This window comes from Colletotrichum siamense (assembly GCF_013390195.1).
Source record: "Colletotrichum siamense strain Cg363 chromosome Unknown KSG_Cg363_contig06, whole genome shotgun sequence".
Classification (NCBI taxonomy): Eukaryota; Fungi; Ascomycota; class Sordariomycetes; order Glomerellales; family Glomerellaceae; genus Colletotrichum; species Colletotrichum siamense.
In genome coordinates, this window is record NW_023501019.1 from 2371863 (window position 1) to 2392802 (window position 20940).

General features: G+C 53.8%; 9 protein-coding genes across 9 annotated transcripts; 4 read left to right on the forward strand and 5 right to left on the reverse strand.

Moving 5' to 3' along the window:
- Nucleotides 1-269: 269 nt before the first annotated feature.
- Nucleotides 270-1517, forward strand: CMT1-2 (Alpha-1,3-mannosyltransferase CMT1; the record flags this gene model as incomplete). The annotated part of the gene is made up of 1 exon (XM_036641462.1): nt 270-1517. The coding sequence occupies one exon, from the start codon at nt 270-272 to the stop codon at nt 1515-1517; it is 1248 nt and encodes a 415-aa protein (XP_036493343.1).
- Nucleotides 1518-1805: 288 nt separating this feature from the next.
- Nucleotides 1806-2686, reverse strand: Pxmp4 (Peroxisomal membrane protein 4; the record flags this gene model as incomplete). The annotated part of the gene is made up of 4 exons (XM_036641463.1): nt 1806-2313; nt 2378-2404; nt 2471-2586; nt 2657-2686. The coding sequence occupies 4 exons, from the start codon at nt 2684-2686 to the stop codon at nt 1806-1808; spliced, it is 681 nt and encodes a 226-aa protein (XP_036493167.1).
- A 3633-nt stretch (nt 2687-6319) lies between these two features.
- Pon1-1 (Serum paraoxonase/arylesterase 1) lies at nt 6320-7643 on the reverse strand (the record flags this gene model as incomplete). The annotated part of the gene is made up of 4 exons (XM_036641464.1): nt 6320-6324; nt 6369-6840; nt 6894-7323; nt 7387-7643. The coding sequence occupies 4 exons, from the start codon at nt 7641-7643 to the stop codon at nt 6320-6322; spliced, it is 1164 nt and encodes a 387-aa protein (XP_036493168.1).
- An 842-nt stretch (nt 7644-8485) lies between these two features.
- On the reverse strand, nt 8486-10467 carry PAY32 (Peroxisomal targeting signal receptor; the record flags this gene model as incomplete). Its single annotated transcript, XM_036641465.1, has 2 exons — nt 8486-10243; nt 10297-10467. 2 exons carry the CDS (start codon nt 10465-10467, stop codon nt 8486-8488), a joined length of 1929 nt encoding a protein of 642 aa, XP_036493169.1.
- Nucleotides 10468-11268: 801 nt separating this feature from the next.
- CGCS363_v009617 (putative exonuclease) lies at nt 11269-13392 on the reverse strand (the record flags this gene model as incomplete). Its single annotated transcript, XM_036641466.1, has 1 exon — nt 11269-13392. One exon carries the CDS (start codon nt 13390-13392, stop codon nt 11269-11271), a length of 2124 nt encoding a protein of 707 aa, XP_036493341.1.
- Nucleotides 13393-13920: 528 nt separating this feature from the next.
- CGCS363_v009618 (uncharacterized protein) lies at nt 13921-15515 on the forward strand (the record flags this gene model as incomplete). The annotated part of the gene is made up of 3 exons (XM_036641467.1): nt 13921-14099; nt 14158-14244; nt 14291-15515. 3 exons carry the CDS (start codon nt 13921-13923, stop codon nt 15513-15515), a joined length of 1491 nt encoding a protein of 496 aa, XP_036493339.1.
- Nucleotides 15516-15554: 39 nt separating this feature from the next.
- On the reverse strand, nt 15555-17314 carry ASHR1 (Histone-lysine N-methyltransferase ASHR1; the record flags this gene model as incomplete). The annotated part of the gene is made up of 3 exons (XM_036641468.1): nt 15555-16465; nt 16523-16712; nt 16760-17314. The coding sequence occupies 3 exons, from the start codon at nt 17312-17314 to the stop codon at nt 15555-15557; spliced, it is 1656 nt and encodes a 551-aa protein (XP_036493340.1).
- Nucleotides 17315-17844: 530 nt separating this feature from the next.
- Nucleotides 17845-18439, forward strand: sui1 (Protein translation factor sui1; the record flags this gene model as incomplete). The annotated part of the gene is made up of 3 exons (XM_036641469.1): nt 17845-18106; nt 18215-18282; nt 18416-18439. The coding sequence occupies 3 exons, from the start codon at nt 17845-17847 to the stop codon at nt 18437-18439; spliced, it is 354 nt and encodes a 117-aa protein (XP_036493652.1).
- A 1996-nt stretch (nt 18440-20435) lies between these two features.
- On the forward strand, nt 20436-20720 carry CGCS363_v009621 (uncharacterized protein; the record flags this gene model as incomplete). The annotated part of the gene is made up of 1 exon (XM_036641470.1): nt 20436-20720. One exon carries the CDS (start codon nt 20436-20438, stop codon nt 20718-20720), a length of 285 nt encoding a protein of 94 aa, XP_036493651.1.
- Nucleotides 20721-20940: the final 220 nt, after the last annotated feature.

A 20940-nucleotide genomic window follows, 5' to 3' on the forward strand; every position in this document is an offset into this window, starting at 1 on the left:
TGCAGACGCGGAAATGCACTCCGCACCTGGCCAGGGGTACATTCCGCTGCGACTTGCATCTGAGGCTCGTGATAGCTTCATAGTCCGTCAAGTGTATCGATCCCTCGCATCCTCCCAGAGTTCTGGCACCCAGTGCTCGAGTTGAGGCTCCCGATAGGCCAGGCAATGCTATCTGCCTTGGATGAGACCAAATCAAACAGATGACTATCCTCAATGTGCACTAACTCGCCTTCCTCTGAATCCCATCCGAACATCTTACACCAGATGTCATGCTTCTCCCCATCCGCCGCCTGAAGCGGACCTCCCTCCTCCACATATGTCTGCTCCTCCTCGCCCTAGATGCCTATCTCATCATCCGCAACCGCCCCGTCACCGACTACCCGGCCAGTATCCCCTCTCGGCACCCCGGCAATGAGACCTTCTTCATCGCCAGCATCCACCGAAACAACGGGGCCCTTCTAGCCCATCCCGTATCCTCTAACATACTCAAGCTCGTCGACTACCTCGGCCACGACCGCGTACACTTCTCTGCCGTCGAGTCCGGCTCCAAGGACGACACCAAAGCCAGGCTCTCCTCCCTCCAGAAGCAGCTCAACGCAAAGGGCGTCTCAAACACCATCATCCTCGGCAAGACAGCCCCAGAACAGCTCGCCGAGATCCATGACCGGCCTCCGCCGTCCTCCGGCTTCGGCCCATCGCCGCCCGGATGGACATGGAACCCCCACGAGAGCCAGTTCGACATGCGCCGCGTCACATACCTCGCCCGCGAACGCAACCGCGCCATGGATCCTCTGGCCGAGCTCCTCGCCTCGCAGAACAGGAGGTTCGACAAGGTCATCTGGCTCAACGACGTCGTCTTCGAGACGCGCGAGGTGCACATGCTGCTGGGCACCCGCGGGGGCGCCTACGCCGCCGCGTGCGCCATGGACTTCATCCTCTGGCCGTACTATTACGACACCTTTGCTTTGCGCGACGACGCGGGCCTAAAGACGGCGTCGTGGTACTGGCCGTGGTTCCACAGCCCGCGCGCGCGGGCGTCTGCGGAGGCGATGGAGCCCGTGGAGGTGAAGTCGTGCTGGAACGGCATGGTCGTGTTCGATGCGGCGCCATTTTATGACGAGAGACTGCGGTTCCGCGGTGTCGAGGACAGTCTTGCGGCGATGCACCTGGAGGGGTCGGAGTGTTGCCTGATTCATGCGGATAACCCTCTCAGTCGTGAGAAAGGGGTATGGCTGAACCCCAATGTGCGCGTAGGGTACAACGAGAAGGTGTTTGAGGAGACGAAGATGGACCGGTTCCCGACGGCGTGGGCTGCGGTGGTAGGATTCTGGGCGAACAGGTATCTGAGGGTGCGAAATGGTATCCAGCTGACGTTGGAGCGGTGGGCGGTTGAGAAGAAGCTGCGGCAGTGGGTTGATGAGACGCCGCCGAGTGAGCTGCCGCGAAGTGAGCCGGGGGAAATGTGTCTCATCAACGAGATGCAGATCATGTGGGAGAACGGGTGGAAGCATATATAGATAGACCGGGGCGTCTGGCGCAAGCCAATTCAGGTCAAATTCGTTATTGTGTATGATAGATAGACTGGTCTATAACGCCACGTCATGAAGTTGTAGAAATAGAACAACATTGCCTCCGATATGCGGGCAGGGACATCCGTTTCCCCCAATGACTGTAGAAAGCCAACCGTCCAAAAGACACCTCCTCCAAACGCCAACCCTTGCCTTCATAATACAGAACAGCGCCAAAGATGATCGCAGGCATCCGAAATCTCATCGTGGTGGTATATCTCACACGCCCCTGTCCGTCTATTTGTTATGCCAGATGAAGTTCCGGAGCGAGTCCCACTCGCTGCTCTGTACGTAAATGTAGTTCATACTGCTCCGCAGACTGGGCTGCAGATCGGCCGGGTGATGGCGGAAGAGGTACATGACCATGGCCCAACTGGTGCTCGCGAAGACGGGCCAGGCGTAGTAGCTGATCTTGGCGGACAGATCCTCGCGGCTAACGACGGGGAGGCCCTTGCCGGGAGCGACGGCGAGACGGGCGAGGCCGAGGACGACGCGGGCGAAGACGTAGATGACAATCTGCTGGTTGACGCTCGAGATCTTGCCGGTACGCGGGGAGCGGCCGCCGAAGACGAGGTAGCCGCCCAGCAGGCCCGCGAAGAAGGAGTCGTAGGGGCCCTCCTTGCCCGGGGTCGGGCCGTAATGTTTGAGGAGGTACATGGTGCCCTTGTAGATTGTCGCGAACTTTGCGAGGTTGCGGGCGTGGGTTCGGGTTGCTTTGAATACAAGGCTTGCTTTTTGTTGGAAGCTGTGAGGGGGAAGGGTGTTAACGATGGGTTCGGGGGTAGAGACATGCGGGGGGGTAGACGTACGTTCCGGAGCGGAAGAGGAAGATCATTCTGTCAGAGGAAAAATGTTAGCTATGCTCACAATGCTGCGGATCAGGAACGGGGACTGCGACGTACACAAGCGCGTGGGGGAAGCGGACTTTGGTGCCGTAGACAGCGCCATTGCGGGCGCCTTTGACGACGGCGAGGATGTCGTGATACTTGGGGTCGAGGATGATGCGCTCGATCGCGGCCTGCGTTGCGCGTTAGCATTTGGGGCCGAAGGAGGGCAGAATTGATTCGACGATGCATTCGCAATCGTACCTTGAGGCCATCGAGGGCGGCGAGCGACATGTTGGCGACAAGAACGGGGGTGGCCTCGGCAAATCGCAGCTCGCTGTAAGGAGACGATGGTGTTTGCGACGACGAACGGTCGCTCTGGAGTTGGCACTCTTCCGCTCAGCGCATGGGTCTTCAGTGATAAAATGCTGCAATTACAGAAAAAGAATGCAAAGATCAATCGGTCAAGTTGCGCATGCAAAGGGAAGGGTGTGTGAGGTTGTCGGGGAGAGAGAAAGGCCACGGCGGACGTGGTCGATTACGGCAGACGGACGGGATGGAGTGACGGACTTTTGGGACCTTGGGACCTTGGGACACCCCAGGTGCGGCAGGTGTACCTCGGATGTCCATGGCTTCGGCTCTGGGCGAGTCACGCTGCCGCTGCGCTGCGGCACGACACGCTGTGGATTTGCGCTGGAGATGTCGCTTCAGGAGTACCAGCCCCCCCGGCTCCCCCACAGGTCCCTATGACGCACGGTTGAGATGGCGCTAATCCATCCCCAGGGATGCCCGTCCGGGGAAGGTCTTGGATTGCTGCGGGCTCCTTTTTTTTTTGCATGTGATGCAGCCTGCGAGTTGTGACAGGACGACAACTCAGATGCTGTGTCACTTATTAGGGGTGTTGGTACCCGGGAAGATTGAGAAAACATGGGACGGTATTGCCAGTGACCCTTCAACACTTCATCTTCCTCAAATTCAGCTCTCCGAACGATAATGGTGTCTTTTGCATGCAAGTATGTTATGGCCAGTAAGATGGAGTACCGCAGATACAAGAGTCAGTTGTCTCGGTCACTGTCTCCCACGTGTTATCGAATTCCATGTGAATCTGACTCTGCGACTTGGCGCTGCTGACTACGTAGCTGGCACTCTGAAAACGGGGCCACCTCCGACTGCCACATGCTTCAAGTTGCATCATTTCCGCTTCTGTAATCAGCCTGACGAGTCGCAATTGATTAGTGACAAGTTCGTTAACATACCTACTTGGGAAGTCGTGCATCATTTGTCAATCGTTCTTATTGAGCTTTGGTTCTGGCATACTGGTCGTACTTCTCTTACATCTCAATCGCCGGATGGTAAATAGGCTGCAGTAATAGGGTGAGGTCTAGTTAGCTGCAGGGCTAGCACACTAAGACACCAGCTCTCAAGAAACGTGGACTCTAAGATCAGGCTACGAACTAGTGGTGCATATATATATATATATATATCTCCAGGCCAACAATCGCCTCAGGCGGTGGACCCGGAGTAGAGATCGTTGATTGTTGAATGGGTTACGTTAAGAAAGTGATAAAATTTAGAAGTAAGAGACATGAGGCGTGTGAATTTCCTATCTGCAAAGTATCCAAAAGTAAGGCTTCAGGCTATAGAGGGGGTTCAGCCTCTTATGCTATATTGATAAGCAACTTCTATAACGACCTCTTCTCGTTGAAAACCGTATATGGATCAAACTTGAGTGTTTGAAAGTTGTAAATGGCATTGCGAGAAATCCTGATGAGTGAGTGCATGCTTGAGTCTTGACATACTGAAGGCGCCAATATGACTGGAGACAAAACGCTAACGCACACCCAGACGAGTTTGAAGACGTTACTGAGACTGGAGTTCAAAGTCTGCAATACGACGCTGTCGAAAACAACTCGGTTCATGTGCTCAAAGCTGTCGATATCAGTTGTTCAGCTTTACATGGCTCATCAGTAAATCGACATGAGGTAAGGTACTGTATTGATACTGTTCTTCTAACTGTGGAGCAGTGGATAAGACTGAGGGACTTCATTCATTCTTCAGGCTGTGCCACACCCCTAGTTACTTTTCACGACCTACCAACTACTATATATCAATATGCATTGTACGCATACACCTTTGTATCAGAACAAGCCCCAGAGATGCGTAACAAGGAGGTTCTCAAGTCGGCAGAGAATCCTTCTAGGACAGGGCGCAAGACGGAGGTGTCCGCGGCGAAGCAGCCAGGGTCGACACCGGACTACTCCTTTCTCACTAGAATCGCCTTCGTGGAGCGGCTACAGCCGAGTAGAGTTGTGGGAAGTCTCCGCTGTAAGTCGTGACGCAGGGCGTGTAGGGCGCGTTGTAGGGCGTGTTGTAGGGATCGTAGGGAGTACTTTACATGCGTGTATGTTTGCGAACACTGAGCGTTCAACGAAATGGAACGCCCTTTAGCTTCGCAACGCGTATCGATCATCGGCTCCGTTCCTTGCCGTCTTCTCCTCCCGGGCTGATTGTTCCCTGGAGTAATTATCAGTGTCTCGCCATTTACACATCCCGGCATCTGAGAGTTTAGCCAAGTACTTGCGGGGGTTTCTGACAGATGTACGACTATTGCCTTGGCTCGAATGCTAGCAGGATTGGCGTCTCTATGCGGAGGGAACTTTGACTTTGAGAATTCCGTTCTTGCTAGATCTCCGAGATCGGGGCAATCTTGGGGGGGCTAAAATACATAGTTGGGTATCAGAGGGATAGAGCATGCTCATTGACTTCTACAGGCGCCAAGCACACATTCGCAGACACCGTATGGCAGAAACGCTACAGCGGCGGAATGTCTGAGAGTCTGGCAAGTTAAGTGGAAGTCTACCATAGCAAAGACTCTCAATGTATTGATTGATCCGTGTCGCTTGTAAATCTTGTGTACAGGCCTTCACTCTAATCCTGGTTGTATGAGGTTGCCTCAGATCAAGTTCCAAAAGGAACCATTGTCCTTACTTTGGATGGATCCTCCCACATGATATACGCAGGGTGGGTTGTATCAACAACCCTTTCCTAGTTGTCGTGTTGCGTTTAGCCTCGGCTTGCGTCCTTCGGCATTCAGACCGCATACCCTCTTTTGTGGTTCCTGGTTCCTTGATAAAGAGTAGTTAAGACCGCATACCCTCGATGGGTTCCGAGATCGTGACTTCAAATCTAGTATAAGACTGCCTCGTCGTCGACATCAATGCCAACCTAGCCAGCACAAGCAGCTCACAAACATCAACATGAAGAATGTTCGGGAATTCAAGATTGATGAATGGAGTAAGTTGTCTCCCGTCTTTCTCTCAGCGAGACTCGATTGTTTTCGATGACTGATTATTTTTCACAGTGCGCGTCTACGGTGTGAGTTTAGTTCATATGCCCTTTCATGACCAGCCAAAGTTAAGAATCCGCATGAGGTTGGCAACCGGTATGCTTTAGAAGGTGAGATCTCAGCTTGGAGGTCACGTTGTCCTGCAATTCATCGGCTCACAGCTTTTCCAGGCTCTTATGCGCAAGCACTCTCCATCAACAATCTCAAGTCACTTTCGACAGACCCTGCGCTAGAAGTCTTCGACCAGAATCTGGAGCTCAGCTATGGCCCTTTTGAGGGATCTCATCGGCTCCGGGAGCGAATTGCCGCACTGTATTATACGAACGAAGATAAGGTAGATCCGAGCAACGTTATCATTACTCCTGGTTCCATCACTTTTGTCCAGCGTGCCTCTGCACGTAGCCACATATCCTTTCCCAGCAGAAACGCATGTAGTACTTCTAGAACAAGAGTATTATATTCGGTTATTTTACTTCAATAAAGGGATGTGAGAAGAGTTGAACCAATCTAATACAGACATGAAACCTCTACCAACACCTAAGGCTTTGGCTCACACACAGCAATAAATGGCGAAGTCACACCTAAACTAGTCAGCCTTAATTCATAGTGGGAAAATTCATGTCCACTTACTGCCAAAGAACAGCCTCCCGGTCTTCGCATCGTGAACCACCGTCGTGGACCCAGGAAGCAGCTCCCCCGTGCCGTCCTCAATCACCTTCTCCCACACGTACTCGCCATCGGCCTCCCTGCGGATCCGCACCGCCGCGCTCTTCGGCCTGGCGTTCAGCGGGTCCTCGGAGGCCTGCAGAATCTCTATCCCGCGCGGAAACACCGCGGCGTAGATGTCCCCCTTGCCGTCCACGGACAGGTTGTCAATGGCGTACGGCACAGGGATGTCGGCGACTTTGACGAGCCCGTCCGTCTCCGGGTTGATCCTGTACACCTGGACGCCGCCGGCCATGGCGCTGGGCACGTAGATGAGCCCGTCGTGGCCGCGGACCAGGCCGTTGGGCATTTTGTGGTGCGTCGATATGCGTTTGCATCCTTCGGTAGAGCAGTGTGAAACATCACCATGGCCCAGGAAACCGCTCAGGAAGAATCCCTGTGATGAAAACATTAGTATTGCACCAGTCGACGGGCAGCCCGCTATCTCACCAGTCCCCTCTTCTTGTCGCCGCAGTCGTTTGTAAAGTAGAACGAAGTGCTAGAGAGGGCGGCGATGTTGTTTGGGGTGGAAATGTTGGCGTTAGCAAAGGTGCGAATGTGCTTCATTTCCGTCGCCGCGGGGGCGACTTCAAACACCTCAATGGTCGCATTGGCGCCTTCATTAGCCTCCTTGAGCAGCTCGCCCGTGACGGCATCAACCGGCGGGCGGTTGTTGACCAAGAGAAGCTCAACCTGGCCGTCCTCCGATGCATCAATGCCCGTCAAACCCACGAGTTGAAGCAAGCCATCGCCAGCGGTACCAGAGAAGCCGGGCGTCGAAAGAGCGCGGTACTCGAACCCCTCGTCCTTGGGCTTGTCGATATCCAAGGCGACGATGGCATCCCGGGTGGAGCGGCCCGAGATGTTGAAGTGGTGGCCACTGGGGTCGGGAGTCAGCCTCCGGCGGCGCGGGCTGCATGTCTCGGGGTGGGGGTTGGCTTACTTGGGCATCCACTGCTGGCGGGCCAGGGAGTCGGAGCAGGCCAGGAACAGCGTGCGCGTTGCCTCCGACAGCCACATATCCTCGCATGCTTGCAGCCTAGTGTCCTCAATGCGACGGCACGAGTATGGAAAGTCAGAGAGAGGCTGGAACGTCTTTCCGAGACCGAGACCCAGCTTGATGGGGTCTTTCAACACTAGCTGCAGGCCCACGGCGAGGATGACGGCGAACAAGACGCCGGTCTGGAGGATGAAACCCATTTTCGCCAAAGAAACTCTGTTAAGTGTGTTTTTGATGGTGAAGGTTTGAGAGGATGTGAATGAAGACACTTATAAATAAGGAGGACTCCGTTCGATGAGATTGCCCAGGGATGTGATCCTTCGGGTACCACCGCGACCTTGAGCGGCCCACTGGAAGCTTCTCTGAGCTTGCTGGAGAAGCCGTATGAGGTTGAACTCAACTAAGCTTCAAAAGCTTGAAGAGTTTTCTATAGTCAACTCGTTCCGAGGTTTTCGTGGTGCAAGAAATTGACAGTTTTGCGGTAGCATCAGATTGGGTGCCAAATCAGTAGTTGTGAGTTTGAGCACGTTTCTGTTTCGTAGCGGGCATTCGCTAAATTACAGTGAGCGGGTTTATCCCCCCGGCCCCGCCCGGTAACCGTCTCCGCATCCGTCGGGGACGGGCACCGTCGTCCGGATGTACAAGGCATCTTTTTCTGCGTTCACGGTCACCAACAGAGGTCGGTGCAAAACAAAAGATGGCCACTAGGAGACTAGCTCATTATTTACAATGGACGCTTCCCGAACGTCGTATGGAGGGAATTGGCTGACCAATCATATGGCATGCTCAAGTTTGTTCACTGTAAAAACGTTGCGATCGAAAGGACGAACAAGTATTCGAGTGGTGTAAACTTTTGAACGAATGTTCTTCCCCGACCCCAAGTACTATGTACTTGTGAAATTATGCGATAGATATCTACTTGGCGACCCGGTACTCGTAAGGCGTATTCTCATTCGCTTCTCGTCCAAAACCGACATGGCGTTGTAGGCGGCCAAAGTCAGGTCCTCACTACTATACAACCCTGACGCATGAATGCCACGGATTAGAAGTCAAATTCCCCCCTGAAGATCTCAGGGTCAACACCTGCAACGGTCTTGTCGGCCAGATCCCGGCGGCCCATCTGAGTGAACACCCGGCGGAGCGTGTCGTACAGAGTGGTACTCCGGTTCTGCGCCGTCATGCGGTCAATCTGCTCGTCAAGGGCAGCCGTGTTGGTGCCGCCGCGGGCACCGTCGCCGCCGCCAAGAATCTCGTACGCCATGTTGCGTCCACTCTTCTCGATAGCCTTGTGCATGTTGAGCGCAGCAAGGAAGTGGGAAGCAGCTTCAGCGTGGCAGCCAATGTTTATGCAGCTGACACCCAGATTGTACCTCGCACGCACGAAGTTGGGGTGAATGCTGAGCGCCTTCTCGTACGCCGCGATCGCCTCCTCGGAGCGGCCGGAGTTAGCGAGCGTGGCGCCCAGGCGGTTCCAGAGCAAGTGTAGTTGCTCTTGCTGGTTTGACGTTCCGAGCTCCGAAGAGTGGAGAGCCGCGGTGAAGCAGTCAACGGCCTTGTCGTACTCCTCAGCACCATAGAAGAGTACTCCGAGACCAACTTGCACGTCAGGATCCATATGCTCGCCATCAGGGCTCAACTGTGCCGCCTTGATGAAAAGGCTAGTAACCTTGTCATGCAGTTGCTGGCGGTCTGTAAAGCCCATCTCAGCCATGGGATGGAGGTCCTTCGGGGCGATAATGTTGGGGTACTTGACGGACAGCCACCTTTCGAGGGTGCGGTAGGCGGTGCTGTCATAGCCTTCGTTGGTGTAAGAAACAGCTAGGCCCATGAGAGCAGCCAAGTTGTTCGGGTCTAGCTTGAGGGCCTGTTCGAGAGCACGAATAGCTGCTGTCTCCTTTTCGTTTTGCGCCTGTGCTGAGCCGAGGTACACCCAAGCCTCGGTGTGCTCTGGGTTCTGCTGGACCGCAGCCTCGAAGGCGAGCGCCGCAAGAGATAGGTTTCCGCCCTCACGCATGATGCGAACACCCTCGTCGAAGGCGTTCTTCTCTTCGCTGAAGAAGTTGTCTTCCTCGAAAAGGTAGTTCTCCACCACCGGGTCGCCCAGCCGGCCCCAGTCGCTGCTCATACCGGTGAAATCAGGACCCCAATCCTCGCTGTCGAACTTATCGAATGTCGAGTCGTCAACCATGCCTCTAGCCGCCGCTGTCTCCGCCTCGATTCCCTTCCATATTGACTCAAAGTCACCAAAACCAGTTTCTGATTGCATGGCTTTGTCCATTTCGTCAAGCTCTGGCTCGGCTGCCTTGGCCTCCTGGTCTTCCTTCTCCTGCAACTCCATCTGCGCAAACTGCTCTTCCCACTTGTTATCATCAAGCTCAACCAGCTTTCCCTTGCCCTTAACGTCCTGTTGCGGCTGCTGGTGCATAGGTTGCTGATACATGGGCTGGAACATAGATGGACCCATCATGCTGTTGTAACCCATACCCATATTCATCCCCATGTTCATTCCCATTCTCGGTTGCTGCGCCATTTGGCTGGGCATCGGACTCGCCCTGGCCGACGAAGGCTGCTGGTTCATCTGCCGGAAGCGTGAGAATTCTTCGGGACTGAATTGTGTGCCGGGAGGAGCATTGAAGGCGGACTCCATAGCAGCCTGGTTCTGGAAATCGTTCGCCCACGTTGGGGAGGTCGAGTTCGCTCGGAGGTGGACGCCTTGCGCAGGATTTAGTTGGACCGCGCCATTCGGCATTGGGATCTCTTGTTGAAGGCCGGGTCCCTTGTTCAGGAATCCGTTCATCATCTATGATATCGGTCAGCCCAAAGTGCAACTCCGGGAGTGCGGGGTCTGCCCACCTCATCCTGTGGAGTGCTTGCGCCGGCGCTCCTGAAGCCGCCAGCAAGAGCGTTTGGCCCTCTCTGCACCAGTCTGTCTCTTTGCAGGGTGTTATCATCTTGAACGTGTTTCTGAAACTGGCTGAGAGGGTTGCCGGAGGTTGAGCATTCTGCGCCACCGAGGAACGACATGGTGACAGTGCCGTGATGAGCTGAAGATGTGTCGGTAAGAGGTGAGGTTTGTGCAACGTGCAGTCGAAGTGCACAACCGCAAGCGTAGAGACAGGTAGCGTCGGCTCGAGTGGCGTCTGGGGAGTAGAGGAAGTGGTACGCGTTTGCCGGTTGAGTTGGAGAAGAACTAGCAGGTAGGGTGGATGGTTTGTAATTGGAGCACCACCAGTCACTTGAGTCTCCGAGAACATACCGAGGCAGGCCGGCGTGGGGCTCGGGCCTGGTTGTTTCTCCGCAGCCGGAGGCGGGGGAGCCAATCATAGAGCATTTGCGACGGATAAGCGCAGTGGCACCGGGGTGTGGACCCTGGCTGAACAGGACCTGGAATTCCGATGCGGCGGCATGTGAGCTGTGCATGGATACAACAGGAAACACTTCACTGCCACCAGGAGCTGCGCTGCATGCGTCGACTTGTTTTGGCTTTCGAAAGTGAGGTGAAGCCCCTCCTGCCATGGTTTTTGGAGTCTCGTCTACGGGAGTCACAGAATCAAGGACTATCTAAATCGTTTCTTCATAAGACTATCCTGGGCTTTCTCGTTGCCCCGGTTCTTTTTACACTAGTACCTACTTCCGCCTCTATGACAAACCTAGGGGTATCATTCAGTTGTAAACAGCCATCAGCCGCCTTAATGCACAACATCCTCCTCCTGAAGTCCTAGGGACCGTCTATGCTATACCGCCTAGACGTACAATGCAACTCATCTGAACACGGATGACTTCCAGGACGGCAGTCATTCTGCAAAATCATCCCTCTTGGCCTGCTTATTTCACACCAATGAAGCCAACGCTTTGTCTGGCCTTTTTAACAGCGCGTCGAAGAGCTTGCTCTTCGTTGTCCGTCCACTTGACCGATAGCTGATCCCACTTCTTTCCGGGTGTGTTATACTCTCGTTTCCACTGGGAGTGCATCGCCTGCAGCCTACTCATCTCGCGCGGATCTCCAGACCCCGAATACACGATGAATGCTGTGCAAGGTGGGAGGCTATCATGAATGGCCTGCAACCGGGCTGAGAGACGAGCCAAACATCTCTCGAGGTCTGAACTGCCGAGTTTGGGATCGAGCTCTGCAGGATCGATGTCCGGAGGGCCTCCATCGCTGCTGGCGTTCTCTACCCGATTCCTGTTCCACCAGCCCTGAAGTGCTTCGAGTTCGCGCATGCGACCCCAGACGAAGTCCACGCCGCCACCGGGGATTTCCAAGCCATCTGGGTCGCCATTGACAGCGCGAATCACGCCCTTGACAACGTCCGCATCCGACTTGCAGCCGATCTGATGCGTTGCGCCGGCACCGGGTCCCTTGGACGGATCACCCCAGTCTACCGCTGCGCTGGTCTTGCCGGTGACTTGACCGCCAACGTCGCCGCCCTGGGCCTTGTATGCTGTGCCGGCTCTTGCCAGGCGTCGAAAGAGGTTTTCGCCCTGAGAGTCAGACGCACCCCATAGCCTTCCCTTCTCGCACTTTTGGCGCACAAGGTCGAGGCATGCCTTAGCATCCTCGATCGGGTTGTGTCCATTAGCACCACCCTTCTGAATCTCGCGATTGACGTATTTTTGAGTGAGCCACTTGAGCGACGATTTAAGCGGCGGTCCTCGTGGGTGAGGGTAGATGAGCGACGTATCAACAATAAAGGGGTGAGAGAAACGAAGCGCTTTGAGGTCAGACTCGAGCGAGTGTCCAATCAGAATTGTTCGCGGTGTAACGATTTCGAGCAGCTTCTTCTGAATGTCTTGAAGAGTTGTCGTTACATGCTTCAGCATCTCCTCTGTGATACCGGAAAACCTCGTGACGTAGTCGATGATGGGCTTTTCGGGTTTGACCAGCTCGTCCATAATGACATCGCCGGACCAAGTGATGATGCTGATGCGTGTAAGGGAGTATTCGTTCTCGCCTGTCATGCACATCTCGCAGTCCAGTGCCAAACATTCACGCCCGGCCGTGACGCTACCCTTCTCGATTTCCGATTCGGGTACGTCGCCGTCCTCAAGTTTGTCGACCTTTGACACAACCCATCCGTCTGGGACCTTGAAAGATGCTTTCCTTTCTTCGTCTTCGATAAGCGCCGGGTGAATGAGGTGACCTGCGACTTCCAGCTCTTCGAGGGATGCCAGAAATTCAGTAATGCGTGTGCGCTCGTTCTTCCAGCCGTTCGGCTCTCTAGCTGGCTTGGGGCCCTTTCTGTCACTCTTGTCCTTGGGCATAGGGGCGGTCAAGAATGTTCCCAAAGGCGAGTGAAGCTTCATGTACTTGTCGTCACCGGGAGCCTTGACCGGCCAGATGTGAGGGAACATCTTGGCGAAACTCTGAAGCGCAAGTGGCAGCTTCTCGGCTGAGAGCTCTCGAGGATAGTAGTCATCAGGTGAGGTTTCCAGCAGATCTTGATTACTAGAAGGACCTGATTTATACGTCGAGAAGTTGACCGCCTCCTTGAACATGGCTTCCTCGAGTCCCGGGACCATCAATACCACAATCTTCCGGAAATTCGGTCGTTGGGAGACTGAGACCCAGTTGGGACCAGTACCATCGGCGAAGATGTAGAGAACGAGGTCACGCAGCATTGCTAGGTTGATCTTGCCGAAGATCTTGGCGCTCGTGGAAAACTTGATCGAGGGATAGTTATTGGAGCCTTCGCGGGGGATCTTCTTGCGCTTCTTGTTCGATCGTTCGACCTTCTCCCATCCTTCGTCATCATCGTCCGGGGCAGATCTTTTAAGGCTTTCGCTGCTTTGGGTCTGGGATGAGCTCTCGTGGGTCGTAACATTGCTGGTTTCTGTCGGCTTGTCGACGGCAGGGTCGACTGTCGCGTCGGCGGGCTGGGCGTTGATGTCGGCCATGGCTTCATCTGCGAATTGCGCACTCCAGGGCTGACGATTTTTCTTCTTGCCCATGATGAGCAACCTCCAAAAGGCTGAGTCGGAGATGTGGTGAGGTTGCAATGCGCCTCTGAGAAAGTGGTGGGGTTGAAGATGGAGGATTATTTTCGCACCTTCACCGGGAGCCCAGAAAATGTCCATCCAACTTTCTGTCAATCGAGCGACGCAACTTTAATTATGGGTCTCTTGCGGGGAGAGCCAATGGGACACGATGGAGATAAGATATGGAAGGACACAGGGCCTGCATGGTCGTAGCTAGGGACCCTGGTCAACGCCGGGAGGTAGGGACACTGGAGCGACCTGCATCTTCAATGGCACCTACCTTTATGGCCAGTGCCTTCGTCCCTGTCGCAACACGCAACTAAAACAATTCAATCCCCGCGTCAACATCAGCGGCGCCATAATTTTCATTTTCATCCTTCTCTTGGATTCATCATCTTGATTGCGCCAGATTCTCTGTCTTCTATCACAGTGTTCACCAGCGAGCATCTTCATTAGCACCTGCACATCACGAGCCAACCGCACGTTACGCTATGCGACAAGATGGACACTGTTCAGTGCAGATGTAAGAATTGCGAGGCGAACTTGGCCAAGTTTGCCAACTTATGGACTCAAATCGGGAAGTCATATTTCAGTCCGGTTCTAGAAGCCAAAGGCGACGTTAAAACAGTCGATGTCGAGCCCATCAGAAAGGGGGAGCCACAAACGTTGGTGGCTGAATGGTGCGGTAGTTTATTTCTCAAGCAAGAATCAAGCCTGGAACGCTAACTACTTGTGCAGCGAATTAAAGGACATCGCATGCGCGAAATGCCAACAAGTTATTGGAATCAAATGTTTGAGCAGTCCGGTGAACCATGTTTTCGACGAGTAAGTTCAGCAGATCCGCAAAGTAGCTCATTCTCACTGTTCTTAGCTCGCAAATTCTTCTACGGCAAAACTCAGTCCTATTTCTTGACAGAAAAAGCAATCCGTCGGAATTGAGGGTGCGCCGTACGCTGGATCTGAGATCACCAGAAGCCAGCCAACCAGGCTACTGTCACGACTCCGGCTTGAGCGACGGGCATGCCTCGATTGCTTCTGGATCCATCGACCTGCTTGACATACAAGCCGATCTTGAAACGCAGCGCGAGGATATTGAAAGGATTGACACTGCAGGGTACCAGGTGGTCTCTCAATTCAATGACACCATAACTCGGATTGACCGCGAGGTCAAGAAGCTCAACGGGGCCATGATGAATCTGCGTCGAGACATCGAAAACCATGCAGCGGACATGTTTACTGTCAAGAAAGACGTGGTGAGTATGAGACAGTCTCTCCGCCAAGACTCTCTTACATCGCCATTGCACAGTAAGCTTAAGACAGCAACCGCTGCCGTTGCAGAGATGGGAAAGCTTTGTCAGGATGCAAAAGTTGAAACAGAGAAGCTCAATCAAGAAGTCCATACCACAAAACATCAGCTACAACAACTGGAGACCGCCTCGTCAAATCTTCGACAGGAGCTTGCAAGTGCAAGGAAAGCTGCAAAGGATGCACTTGGTATCGCCAAGGACACCGCCAAAGAAACGGCGAATTTACGGATGGAGTTGGCCAAATTGAAAGAAAGTCTGGAGACTCACCACAGGAAGCACGACCCGAAACCGGAGTTCTTGATGCCGACAGAACTGGACATCCTCGCCAGTAATATCACGAAAATTGGAAACAGAGCAAACCAAGTGGAGTCGTTGCAGATGGAACTTGACCTCTTCAAAAGCCGGGTCCAGCGGTTAGAAGCCAGCGTCGAGACTTCTACGCGGGGAAGGGATGACCGCCCGCCCAAATCAGTCTCTCCCAAGACCTACCCTGACGCATTGGGGATTGCAGACAGCCCGGTCAAGACAACAACGTTGCAGCAGGAGGTCGAGGCACCAAACCAGTTGACCGAGGAGCCAATGCCAAAGGCTACTCAACCTCGAGCTCGCAAACGACGAGCAGCTCCCGAGCCAGCTGACGACCAAGGAACTGCCCATCCGAAATTGACGAAATCAGGTGCTATTGACAAGAGAAGAACCAAGAGATCGAAGCAAGATTTATCTACCGACGAACTCAACTCAATTGGCCCCCCTGCAGGCGGAAGACGAACTAGAAGCTCCAACTGTTAATAAGAACAGCCTTTTCTTGTTCTATTCATCAAGCGGGTATCATTTAGCAGACAGATCACGGTCCATACCCAGATCTACTTCTAGCACAACCTTTCCAAGCTCGGACAATGTCCTGATCGGCTCAACAAGACCAAACCTGAAAAAGTCATCCATGGTCTTCGGGTCTGTCCTCCACGCAAGGATCAAACTAGTCTCTTTCTCCCGACCAGGAAGGCTTTCAATGTCCTTCAACATCTCCTTCGCGAGTACCAGAGGCTCCCAGTCAGCTGACGGCGCGAGGTCGCTGTAAAAGTCGATTATCGACAATACCATCTGACACAGAGAGACCTGGTCCAGATTCTCCAGCAATTTGACGCTTTCGGGCGGAAACTTCTTCAGCGCAGCCATGTCTCTAGCAAGCTTGGTGAGCTTGCCAGGGTTGGGCGCCGTATTCGACAAAGCGATGGCAATGGCAGACAATCCCTTGAGTCTTGAGGGGTGGAACGGCGCGACATGTTTGAATGGTTCAATATCGTACGCGGACAAGCAAGCAATAGCGAGGGCGCACTCGTGGTTCCCCCGGTCCTTTCCAAAGTAGTACGCTGCCTCGTCAACCACCTGCGCAAATGGTTCAATGGCCCATTTGCCCGTGGTCACGAAATACGATCCAGTCTTGTACGCTTTCCTCAGCCACTCACGCTTCTCGTCACGTGGCATGTCGCGCGGAAAGACGGGCATGATCTTTTGGATGTTTAAGCCCATCAATCCCTGTGGAGGATCGGTTTTGCCGCCGCCGGGTGGATTATTGAACCGCTCGATGTCAGGCATGACGCTCATGCTGTTGAGGTCAATGGTCGGGTCGTTCATGGCGATTTGGTACTCGTCTAAATCATGCTCGCACTTGTAGCAAGAACACTCGAAATGATAGAGGTCGAGCTCGCCCTGTCTCTTGCCCTTAGGTTGTGTGTGGTCTGGCATAGGTTACTAAGGGGCAATCACGAAGCTACGAGGGTCAAAAGCCAACTTACCGGCGTAAGAAATTTCAATTTCATCGCCAGGGTTGATGAACGTGGCTGATCGAAGTGTGGCAGACCGTCCTCCAAACTGTACCATCGCGTTGGGCACACAGGAGTGATTGATCATGGCCAACGTCGTATCCAAAAAGACACCGCCCGTCTCATAGTACTCCTCCGTCCGACTGAAAGCGTTCGTCTGAAACTACAGGATGTCAGTGCAACTCCTGTCCCCATCGAAAACGCCATTACCTTGCATAGAACCTGGAAAGACTCTTCTAGCCCCTTTAAAGTAATGGCATCAAGCCCACAGCACCTCAAAACCCCATGCGCCTGAAGCTGCAAGTCCATCTCGTCGTTCTTTCTCCACTCCTCAACGTGCCCCTCCAAAGCATCAAACGACTCCTTCAACTTCGGTCTCAGCATCACCTGCGCCCCGGCCCTGATGGGAGTGGGCACCCAATCGGGCTGATGGGCCGGCTTGACCTCATGCAGGAACTGGATTGCCTTGCACTCGACCTTGTGGATCAGCGTCCAGTTGGCCTTCTGACAGGCAGCGCCGCAGTAGGCGACCGTCTTGCAGCCCGTGCAAGCGCGCAGCTTTCCCACACCCGCGTGGCCTTGCCTTTTCAGGCAGTGGTTGCAATACTCAAGCGCGCGGTGGCCTGGCGGGAGGACTACGGCCGGTTCGTCGAAGAGAGCAATGACGTCGCCCGGCTTGAAGCGGCGCGTCGCGTGTATGGAGCGGCCGCCTTTGGCACCGCCCTTGGAGCCACGGACTTCAATGCCGTCATTTACGGCAGGCATGATTGAGAATATATATTGATATTATCAGCAAAAAGAGGTTTGAAGCTTTTCTAAAAAAAGCCTGGATGGCAGATTCCAGAGACATGCGATGTTTCCATGGAGCGCCACAAGCGTCCATATGTGGCTAGTGCCATCGACTGCCGATTAGCGATAAAAGCAGGCACCGGGTCAGCCCTGTGGCTGTGTGCTGCGTCCAATGCCAGCAGGATCTCACCCGCGAACAACGGACTGGCAGATCACTGCTTGTGCACAGACCCCTCTATCACCCCGCCTTCTGCTCATCCCACCAACACCGTTTCTTAGTCTGGTCTCTCCTTCTGTTCTGAGCCTCAAAAAAAGCTGACAAGCTTCCCCCGCCCAAACGCGCATCCAAGCTCTTGCAAAAAAATCTCCACTCACTTTCCCCAAAACCAAAGAACAAAAAAATCACCACAACCAACAACTGCATTTGCGCATTCACACCCCGACACTTACAACACCCCCGTCTTTTAAATCCCAAGTCCAAACGCTACACGCGACACGCGCCTCTGATGACTACCATCGAAAACCTCAAGACAATCGACCCCTTCGCTGATGCCGAAGAGGGCGAGGGCAACAACAATCCCAAGAAAGGCCAGGACTATATCCACATCCGCATCCAGCAGCGCAATGGCCGCAAGACCCTCACCACCATCCAGGGCCTCCCCAAGCGCTTCGACCAGAAGAAGATCCTGAAGGTCATCAAGAAGAAGTTCGCCTGCAACGGTACCATTGTGGAGGACCAGGACCTCGGTGAGGTCATTCAGCTCCAGGGTGCGTCGCAAACCTTCCCCTCCAATGCCCCTTGGCCCTCCCAACAGCTTCGCCGTAGCTTCCAATCCTTTCGCGCAAATTCTAACTTACTTTTCCCCTACAAAACAGGCGACCAGCGCAAGAACATTCACGATTTCCTCGTCGACAAGCAGGAGGGTCTCGAGATGGACTCCAAGGTAAGCACGCGACTCTGGACCCCACCTTCCCACCCTTGAACCCCTCCATGATCAACCACGAGATCCCGTTCCACCTCGCCACGCCTTGTCAGAGCTCAACGAAGACAGCGGCTAACCTCTTTTCCCTCTCTAGCTTGTCAAGGTCCACGGCTTCTAAAGAAGCCGTTACTGCCAGGAGGCGCCGTCTCCCCCTCGCAGCCGACCGGATTCCGGTATCCTCGAGCCGATACGAATACCGACCCCCCGTCTTCCTGCCTACGACATCGAGCTTCGTGAAGAAAGCCTGGGTGTCACCTTGGAATATGGGCTCTGTGGTCCGAAAGTTCGGTTCTGGGGATGCGAGAGAATCTTAAAGGTGCCTGCGGGAGATCGAATCTCAATGGCCCTAGCACAATGGGGTTACTGGATTGGCGCTCCTAGGAACTGGCATGGGACTTGCGGTTCGCATGGGCTTGAGGTATCAATTTTTCTTATGATGGTTCGCTGCTGCTCTCTTGAAGCCAGAGTCAGTGGCCAAACAATATCAGCTGGGGAGACTACAATCATCGGCCTTATGCTAGGTAATGGAATAAGAACCTCTACGAGCTTTACCCTCAATTCTGTCGGACAGACAACATTGAAACATGTCGTCAATGTGCCATGATAACGCAAACCAGTTGTGAAGCTATCAAGACCATTAGAAAAACTTTAGGGCATTTGTCACAGACTGCGGTTCTACGGTCTTGTATTGAATACTGTGGCTTGATTCCCAAAATGCGCTACTTGAACTCCGTAACCTTCAATACTAATGACGCTAATGTATAAGACTTCTTTCTGCCATGAGTCCCCCCAGTACCAAGACAGAGGCTTCTCTCAAAGCCATCAACGCAACGCTGTGGATTATCAATATGCCTTATCGCCATTTCGCTGGGCAGCGAAAACAGTAACAGCTATGCAAAGAGCAAATGCAGCGTTGTAAGCAGTAGCCACTCCTCACTGCCTACCATTTTTCCAATAATCCAGTTGTTGACTCACTGACTTACCCCACAGATTCACTTGTTCGCGATATTCAAGGAAGCCTTCATCTGATCTGAGAGGCTCGAAAGGCTCTTCAAAATGTCTTGGTGGGGGTTGAAGAGCGTCCGCCCGAGACCCTCCGTCGCGTCTCAGTAAGTACTTTTCTAGAGTGTCGGGGCTTTTGCCGGCGTCGTTGCTGTCGTCCTCGCCGCTGTTCCTGTTAACGTCCCCGTCCCCGTCCCGGTCCTCGCCAGATTCCTCGGGTATAGTACTCAAACGGGACTCATCCGAAGAGACATCATCAATAACATTGATGCCATGAATGCCTTTGACTTCATTGATCTTATCAGGCTCGTCAGACTGCTCGGAGGACCCATCATACTCGTCGTTGAAGTTGTCCGGAGTGACTGGTGTGGTCCAGATCAAATGGCCGCGAGATGCTTGAGTGACGGGTGCTTGGGTACCGGCCGCTAGTCTTTGAGAATCGTCTTTCCTGTTATGCTTTTGAGAATCGTCTTTGCTATCCTTCGTCAAAGACCCCGGGGTTTTACTGTTGCGTGCGTCTTCAAGCTCCGCTTTGAGCTTTTTGGCTTCCTCTTCTTTGGCTTCCTCTTCGAGTTCTCTCCGTATGCTTTCTGCCTGCTCGAGGCACATGAGGCACCTGCAGATATAGTTGGGAGTTGCCAGAAAGATTTCGTCGCCCTTTTTGAGGTCACGTGTGGCAAACATGTCGGGCCCACGGATCTCTGCGTTACATCGTGGATCGCCTCTGGGAACACAATGGCTCTCGTCGGTCCATACCTTGAGGCCTATGACCCGGAAGCCCAAGGTGTTCATGAACCTGCAAAGTATTCCGTGGTCAAGGGCCGTGATCTTGTTCGGGTCAAGAGGCATGTATTTCATCGCAGGAAAGTGCTGTGCGCACTCTAGGCGCAATTTGACTGCATTTCCGCGCTCCTAGAAGCGGCAAAGCACATGGGTCTCCATGATAAGCTGGTCCTTGATGTAAAAGTACGGCCGGTTATCCTCGTTCAAGGTGGACATCATCTGCCCGGCCGAGTAGTCATCCGGTGAGTGACGTGCTCCGTGCTTAGGCTCGTCCAGAGACAGGAAGATTGAATTTGGCTTCCAGGGAGGCAGAGGCAGGGTGGTTGTCCATGGGCACTCTCCAAATGGTGGCGCCATTTCTGACGAGTCTACCGGTTCACGCTTTGGTAGCACCAGCGCTTTTCGGGCCGACGACGTTGGTGGCTCTGGCGTCGGTGGCTCTGGCGTCGGTGGCTCTGGCGTTGGTCCCAAGGACGACAGGGAAGACGACGACGACGAGGCCGCCGGCAACTGGGCTGACGACATTGGTCGCTCTGGCGTTGGTCCCAAGGACGACAGGGGAGACGACGACGACGCCGGCAACGCCGACAACGGTGGCGGCGCTGTGGGCATAGGTGGTCTTAGTTGCCCCGAGTTTCGCTGCTCTAAGATCATCGCCACGCGTTCAAGAAACTCTCCGACCAAATTGGTATCCTGACTAGGATCAACAACCGCGTTTGGGTCCATGATGTATGAGGTCGATAGTAATTAAGGCAGAAATGATGATCGATGGATATTGGCAGTGTTAGCGTTACATCCAAGAAGAAGTCTGGGGGCGACGAGGACAGAAACGAG